Source organism: Myxocyprinus asiaticus, chromosome 24, assembly GCF_019703515.2.
Source record: "Myxocyprinus asiaticus isolate MX2 ecotype Aquarium Trade chromosome 24, UBuf_Myxa_2, whole genome shotgun sequence".
Taxonomy (NCBI): Eukaryota; Metazoa; Chordata; class Actinopteri; order Cypriniformes; family Catostomidae; genus Myxocyprinus; species Myxocyprinus asiaticus.
The window spans coordinates 25,267,220-25,276,049 of record NC_059367.1 but is presented as its reverse complement, the minus strand read 5'-3'; the positions used below and the strand labels follow the sequence as shown (position 1 = coordinate 25,276,049).

Below are 8,830 nucleotides of genomic sequence, written 5' to 3'. Positions count from 1 at the left end.
TTGAAGTTAAAATGCGGAAGTTTCCGCCCAGCAAAGCCGCTGATACCGCGAAGATGAGGCTTGCGATGCCATCTGCGACCATCCCAGCAAAGTGCTCCTCTGCCCTGCTCTGCGTGGAGGGACATTAAACTCGTATGGCTTCCCTGCCAGCATCAGATCGAAGAGCATTCGCTCTCAAAATCAACAGGTAACCCTCCGATCCTTTGGCTTGACCCTATAACTCATGCACCCGACTGATCCCGGGGAATCTGAGTTGAGTTTTGGAGCTGTCTTTCTGTCTGTCTGGAGTGCTCTGTCTTAAATCTACAGGGAGTTTAACTGAATTCCGGAACAGGCAGCTACACGTTTGGGATATTAACATCAGGAGTGCATGTGGACTTGTATCATGAGACATAGACTTATGAGTCTTGTGATTTATTGCTGTTTGATTATTAAACATCAGTTGACCAGTTATTACTGTTGCAGCATTGACAATTAATATTTAACAGCATCTGTAGTGTTATGTGCAGTCTTGACATGTAATTTTCAGGTTTAATGGCGTCAATTACCTGTCACTTTCTACCTGTCACTTTCATTATGCAGATGGTCAACATTCTGATACATCTGTACTGTAGAAAGGTAATTGGAGCTCAAAGGATTTGCACATGCATCCCTTAAGCAAAACGAAAGAGTAAGGCAAGGCATTTCAGAGGAGGTTTTATTCAAATCAGAGTAATTCTAAATTTGGAGCTCCGGTATATTTGATCATTTCCTCTGTAAACCCCCTTCCTTTATCTGGTTATGTTAGGTCAGTTATGACCCCTGTTAGGTGTCAAGCTAAAGTGGAAGTATGTATTGTTCCTGTTTAAATGCACACCAGGTGGGGAGGAAATTAATATAAGAACAATGTGGAAGAAGGGATCCGGTAATAATACAAAAGACTCATATACAGGGTAATGATCTGTATTATATCTTGTGAGTTTATGTCACACAGGCAAACAAAGGCTCATTCATAAACATAACTGTCATATGGCACACTGCTATTTGTTTGTTTTTTCAGCAAGATCTTGGAAATCATGCATTGGACTGAATCTTTACATCTTTGGTTTCATAATGGACACTTTTTATTATTTAGAGTTTTGTTGCATTGGACATTAGGTTTTTGTTTTGCTTATTGTTCCATGTTTTCCACTGTTTCATGGACAGATTTGGTGTTCTCTAAGTTCTAAACCTTTCTATGGTTGTTGCTTAATATTTAAAGGAATAGTTCACCCAAAAAATGTAAATTCTCTCATCATTTACTCACCCTCATGCCATCCTAGATGTGTATGACTTTTTCTCTTCTGCAGAACACAAACAAAGATTTTTAGAAGAATATTTCAGCTCTGTAGGTCCTCACAATTTAAGTGAATGAGTGCCAAACTTTTGAAGCTCCTAAAGCACATAAAGGCAGCATAATAATAAGTAATAAGACTTCTGAAGACATAGATTTAACCACTGAAGTCTTATGGATTACTTGAATTCTAAAAATCATCTGGGATGGCATGACGGTGAGTAAATTATGAGAGAATTTTCATTTTTGGGTGAACTATCCCTTTAAGGCTCTGGGCTGGTAATGGAAATGTTGCAGATTTGGTGACAACTACGAATGTTACAAAAGCTGTGTCCCAAAGACACACTATGCACTTATAAAATATACTTTGCACTCAGCCATGTAGTGTATTAATTTTTGAATTTTCAAAGTGTAGCATCGTACCAAATGGAACACTGGATGGTTTTTACTACACGGAAGCATTCGCCGTTTAACAGCTGACGGAAGTGACGTTTCAAACGCACGTGAAGTGTTGCCGCTAGCTTTAGCGCATTAGCCAACCTCAGTTCAACACTCGTATATTAAACAACGCACATATTCACACAGCGTGGGGTCAGGGTAGCCTAAAGCATTCAACATACATCTGTTAGGTGCTGTCTTCACTGAAGTTTCGCTAGCTGCTACATTCTTCATTATTTACAATTGTTTTGTCAGACCAGTAGCTCCGCCCCTTCCGCTATCTATGGCAAGCCGCATGCGCTGAGTGCATAAAGTGTCCAACATTCCACACTCCGTTTAGACAGTTGAAAAAGTGCATCATCCGAGTACTTAAAGTACACTTCTTTTTGTTGCATTTTCAGTGTAAACCTACTACTCGCACTACCTACACTTTACACTACAAAATGGCGTAGCATAGTGTAGAAGTGCGCGGTTTGGGACGCACCTTAAAAAAAATCCCTTGTCACCATTATATGCTTATGCACTTAACACCAGATTGCTCCAAGGAGGCTATCGGTGAATTCAATATAAATTGCTTTGGATGAAAATGTATTCTAAAAAGTCATTCATTTCAGTCTTCATCACCTTCAGTGTAGTGAGTACTCAAAAGCGTCATTGGCTTTTGTCAAACCTGTAAAGGATTGTTTCTCATGTTGAGACATGTTGACAGTAGGGATGTGCATGAACAATCGATTAATCGAGTACTTGTTCAGCTTTAAATATTCAGCTAGTAAAACACTGCTTGAATATTAATTTTCCTTTGTGCCTTTGACTGCCGTGGGCAACAATGAAACTGCTTTTCTCACCTTAATCTCGCCATTACAACTCAATATATTGGTTGGCGCTGTGGATGCACGACATTGTAAAAGGAATAACAGGAAAGAAAAACGGGTTCTAAAGTTGAGGGCTGAACATAATTCCTAAATTTCAAGTAATCGATTACTCATTTTTTAATGTGTTAGAGTGATCGACTACAAAATTACTTGAAATGCCCATCCTTAGTTGACAGGCATCAGTATCCAACGTGTATCACTTATATAGTGTGTTACATAATAATGATCATGCTTTAAAAACACCAGTCTTTCAATCCTGTTTCAAAAACATCAAAAGGTATAGTGCAAAAATGTTTTACATAGATTTCTGAAAAGTTTGTAGTGTGTTTTAGGTTTAGACTACTTCTGTTTTGGTTAACTATTATTAGGTAATTAACAGTCACTGTTCACTTCTTCTTTGTAAGGACACAAAGGGAAACTGAGTGTGACTCATTGATGGTAGGGAGAGATCATAGGCAGTTAACACATAAAAAGTTAGTTCAGCCAAAAATGACAATTATGTCATCATTTATTCACCCTCATGTCGTTCCAAACCCGTATGACTTTACTTTCTTTTTTTGAACATAAGAGGAGAAATTTTGAAGAATGTTGACATTGCTCTTTCCTTTACAAAAAAAAAAAAAAAAACAAACATAAAAAATAGTGATTGGTTTTCATTCCCTTACATTCTGCATCTCCTTTTGTGTCCCATGGATGAAATAAAGTAATACAAGTTTGGAACAACTTGAATGCAATAATAATTAAAAAAAAAAGACAGAATTAAAACTGTTCAGTCAACAGAATGATTCCCTAATCTTCATGAAAGTGTCTACTCTAGTAAACTGCAGTCTGACCAACGCATCTCACTGGGGGCCGATACTTGCTGTGGCTGCAGCTGCTTGTATTGCAAAAGAGCTGAACTCATGCTGTCTCGTGCCGACAGCTTTGAAAAGGGGAAAACGTCAGAACATACAGTACGCTGCAGATTTCCCTTGCAGGTTTGAATTGCTCATGCACCAATCTTCACGTCCCTCCTTGTTTTCTGTAGCCACACATATATTTGCATGAATGATGCATTTACTCCTGAAAAATCATAGACACAGCTGAGTGTTGTGCTGAAGAAGGTGCCCTGAGGTTTGTTTGTTTGTTTTGTATTCTGTGACACTTCTTCCTCTTCATAGTCCTTTGAATTTCATTAGCATATTTAAAAATGCGTCTGTATGAGAAGTGATACTAAATGTTTTTAGGACAGGCACTGGTGAAAACAGAATGTAATGAGACGTGGCACTCTATAAACGAAAGCCCTCAGTCAGCAAAAAGGCTATAGTTGAAGGAAATGCTTGACCATATCACGAGAGAAGTTCTTTAATTTCAGTTAGCATATCTTCAACTGGTGTTGACCTTCAAAAGAAGTTCCATTCGACGGCAATCATAAAGTCTGCTATTTCGCAATAGTGTTGTGAGGCACCCTGACCCACAATCATACTTGGCTCTGACAGTACAGGCAAACATAGTCCACTCCCTCTGGAATGTGGCTTCCATGGCTGCATGTCTTGTCAGTGTGCACAGTCTGTAATGGGGTAAAACAAGAACAACAATAAGTTTATCGCTCTTGTTTATGATGTTGCAGAATGACTCTGTTGTGGCTGTGAACATTACGCTTTATCCTATAGCATTCTCTCTGAATAGAGTATGCTTTTTAGTTGGATATTTATCTATATTACATTGCAAATTTGTTTGGAAACCATACTACACTGGTTATGCTGTAGATTCAAAAGAACTGGCTCATAAGAGTCATATGTTTGGGAATTGGACTGTACTGTCACGCTGGATGTTGCATGCTGTAGATTGAAAAGAACCGGCTCATAAGAGTAATTTTTTCTGGAACTGTACTGCACTGGTCACACTGTATGTTTTGCATTGTAGATTCAAAAGAACCGGCTCATAAGAGTCATTTGTTCAGGATTCTAACTATACTGTTCACACTGTATGTTTCGCGTTGTATGTTTCCCGCCGTATATTCAAAAGAACCGGCTCATAAGAGTCATTTGTTCGGGAATCGGTCTACAGTGGTCATGCTGTATGTTGCTACTGTAGATTCAAAAGAACTGGCTCATAAGAGTCTTTTGTTTAGAAATCGTACTACACTGTTAACGCAGTGCTTTTTGTGCTGCAGATTCAAAACAACCGGCATAGAAGAGTCATTTGTTCGGGAATCAGACTACACTGGTCAGGCGGTATGTTTCATGCTGTATATTCAAAAGAGCCGTCTCATAAGATGAACTCATTCGGGAATCGGACTACACTGGTATCGCTTTGTTTCGTGCTGTAGATTCAGAAGAACCGGCTCACAAGAGTCATTTGTTTGGGAATCGGAATACAGAGGTAACGCTGTACGTTTCGCACTGTAGATTCAAAAGAACTTGCTCATAAAGCCATTTGTTCAGGAATCAGGCTACACTGGTTGTGATGTATTTTTATGATGTAGATTCAAAAGAACCGGCTCATAAGAGTAATTTGTTCTGCAGTCAGGCTACACTGGTCACAATGTATTTTTCATGCTGTAGATTGAAAAGAAACGGCTCATAAGACTCATTTGTTCAGAAATAAGACTACACTAGTCACGCTGTATTGTTCGCCCTGTAGATTCAGAAGAACCTGCTCATAAGATTCATTCATTCAGGAATGGGACTGCACTGGTCACGCTGCATGTTTCACGCTGTAGATTCAAAAGAACCGGCTCATTAGAGTCATTTGTTCTGAAATCAGGATACACTGGTCGTAATGTATTTTTCATGCTGTAGATTTAAAAGAAATGGTTCATAAGAGTCATTTGTTTGGAATCAGACTATACTAGTCACGTTGTATGGTTCGCGCTGTATATTCAAAAGAACCAGCTCATAAGAGTAATTTCTTCAAGAATTTCCACAGTTGCCACTGAATGGTAGAGCAGAAAACACTCTTAGGCCCCTATTTACTAAAGGTTTGCATGTATAAAAACATGTTCAAACTTGATAGCACGCTAATAAAAAGGTCAGAGCTGATCTACTAAAGTAGTCTTTTAAAGATTGCGTCTTTCAGATGCGCAAAATAGCACGCCTTGGCAATTTTTGCATGTTTCCCTGAAATGAAATAGCAATTTAGAGGCGTGCTCAAAATTAGTATAATAAAGGGTGGTCTAGATGCAAATTAATCAAACTGCACATGAAAAGTAATTTATCAAGCGTGAAGCTCATTTCAGAATTGGAAACTACGAGATTAAATAAATACGAATGAAAGGCAGGTATTAATCTGATTTGCACTGTGCATCATGCTGTCATTGTGACATAAAGGAGACTTTGAGAACAGATAATACGTAGAACACCATTTACTGACACGCATTAATGTGAAATTAAATTAATACTCATGAAAAAACTGTTTTATTCGATTATTTTAAAACTCGATATCATAACTGATAACATCGTAAGCCTACTAACAATTTATGCTCAAATTATGTTGGAAATTAATGTTTTAAACATTGTTTTTAAATGCCAAAATATTGCGAGATATTTTAAGTGGCGGTTCTTTTCAGTAGGCAGGCCGATACGCACCTGTATGCCAAACAGGTTTCGTCTTGATCCCGTGAAAGGAACAGGGAGCACAACTTCTGTACCATGCAGCTGCCCTTTTCTCTCTTTTTTTTCTCAATTTTTTTTATGTTGTTGTGAATTATGAATATTTCAAGTGAAGAGTGCCAATAGCACAGACTTTATGATGATATCATACAATCCTATAAAGAAACTTATATTGCCATATTGAATAAAAATAAAATGGTAGTACTGTAGAGTATGGCATGGTATGGTAGAGAGCTGTACTGTAATTGCATTTGGTGCAAGTACCACACTCAAAAGCCTCCTTTTGGAGGGTGTGTCCAACATATTTGCACCGGGGCGGATTATGACTAGCAAGGACCCCGGGGCTAATTTTCTTTTAGTGATTTCAAACTTCAGCAGTCAAAACTTATACACAAGCCCTTTAAACTGCTTTAAGACGCTCCCTTCTTTCTCTCTTTCTTTCTTTCTTTCTTTCTTTCTTTCTTTCTTACTGTTAAATCTGTAAAAAATTTCTGACTATAAGCATTTAAAAGCATTTAAAACTTTCAGACAATGTTTTGTCAGACCAACATTATAGTTTGTCTCAACAAACTTTACGTATCTAGTTTAATCAATGCTTTTGCAAAATAAATATCAATATTTTATTTTTTCCAACCACCTAAGCCAAGTTATTTTTTGTAATTTAGGGCAAACATGCAGTTGTAGCAAAGAATAGAATAATGAAGTTTTTTTTTTTTGTTCAACAGCCTTTTATACAAAGAATAAAGCTTAACCATATAAACCTAATGAAATAACAGTCAGAAAAATATATATTTTTAAACCTGTTTAAACCTATTTTTCTATTAAATTATTAAATTTTAAGCACATGTTGCTTGAATTCAATGAATTACTGATTTTGAAATATCAGTAACAAGATAAACATAATTGTTAATTTTACTTTATCAAAATCAGCAAAGATTTCACATAAAAAAGATGAGAACATAAAAATATGAAGGTAGCTATTTTGGAAATTATTTTACAAGGTCTTCTGCTTCCAGAAAAACATACCCCCCCCACACCCTGGTAGTCAAGGACCCCTGGGCACTGGCCCCATTGGCCCGGTCCGTAATTCACCTATGATTTGCACGTGCAGTTATTTGTGCAATTTTCCTTAGTAAATCACCCGCAAAATGCCCAGGAGCACACACAATTTCATAGATTGCACAAGCAAATTGGCACCAGTTATTTGAGATCTTAGTAAATCAGGGCCTTACTGTACGTCAGCATGTTGTCTGTCCGCAAATTTCTAAACCATAGGATGCACTGTAAAAAATGTCTGTAATTTGAACGGTAAAAGACTGTAAAAATGCTACAGAAATAAAACTTTATTTGATTAACGAATATTAACTGTAAAATATACAGTACTTTTTTAATATATTTTAAAAGACAATACAGTCGTTTTTACAATAAAATGTTGTAAAAAATTAAATTTTTTAGATGTACAAAGTATGATTTTCCTGTATAATTAATGGTAAAAATTTACATTGTTTAACAAGAGAGTACATGTACTTTTTACAGCAAATTATTGTTCAAATTACAGTAAAATACAATAATCGGGTGTTCCCAAAATTCCCTGAATGACCCATCATATTTCATTATATTTTATGGGAATAGTTGTTTCTTCTTATTTTTAATATCAGTTACGCACATTGGGGTGTTCTCTTTTATATCTAATGTAGTTGAATTAATGTTTACTGCATTATTTAAATTTCACATGTGTTACCCTGATGGTGTTTAGTGTTTGTGTGAGACACTGAGCACTGTCTCTACATGTTTATTGGTCATTGCTCCTGGGAGAGCCACTATTGGTGAACTTCATGTCATCATGTGCTCTTCTGTGATTTTTATGTTGATTAACATTACCTTATTATGTAGGTTTTTTTTTCTGTAAATGTAACTTTTTTTTTTTACAGTGCCATCATGGTCATGTAAATTACAACAGTTTTAAACGGTAAAATTTACAAGTTGTTCTGTAAAGTTATTTACATTTTTACTGTATTTTTTTACATAATTATTCTGGCAACCACAGCTGACAGTTTTTTTATTTTTTTATTTTTTTATTTTTTTTAAACCACAGGACTTTTTTACAGTGTGGCAGAGAAAGAGTTATTTATACTGTATTAATGAAGAAAGCCCTACCTGACTGGACAAATCAGTTATATTCATCAAGAAACATTTCGACCTGATTGGTCGAAAAGCTATAACTCAACCCTAACTATACCCCTAAACCTAACCCTAACCAACCATGTAGTGCTTTCCTTTTTACAAATGAAAGAGTCTTCCCCTGCTATCCTACATTTCAGAAATCTGCCTCCCGTTCACACCAGCGAAAGAATGCATGTTTGAGAACTGTTAGTGGAACCGAAAGTCATGAAAATCATTCCCAACCCTACTAAAAAAATTTCCATGGACAATCATTTCGGTAGATTTTGTAACTAACACTAGACTAGTCTGTTAATCTGCACAATTAGGCACAGTTATCGGCCAATGCAGATATTCTCAAAATGTCCATATATAGGGAGAATAATAACTAATTGAAAGGTTTTTCTAATGAAGACTATATAGTATAAGCATACACAAACATTTTTCATCATATT

General features: G+C 36.5%; 1 protein-coding gene across 2 annotated transcripts in view; it reads left to right on the top strand.

The window, feature by feature from the left end:
- Positions 1-5: 5 nt before the first annotated feature.
- LOC127414526 (dedicator of cytokinesis protein 8-like) overlaps positions 6-8,830 on the top strand; it is a 71,759-nt gene continuing 62,934 nt past the window's right edge. For both annotated transcript variants that reach the window (XM_051652600.1, XM_051652599.1), the window contains exon 1: positions 6-187. In XM_051652600.1, coding sequence (XP_051508560.1) covers positions 135-187 — 53 coding nt within the window. In that variant the 5' untranslated portion in view covers positions 6-134. The remainder of the gene's footprint in view (positions 188-8,830) is intronic.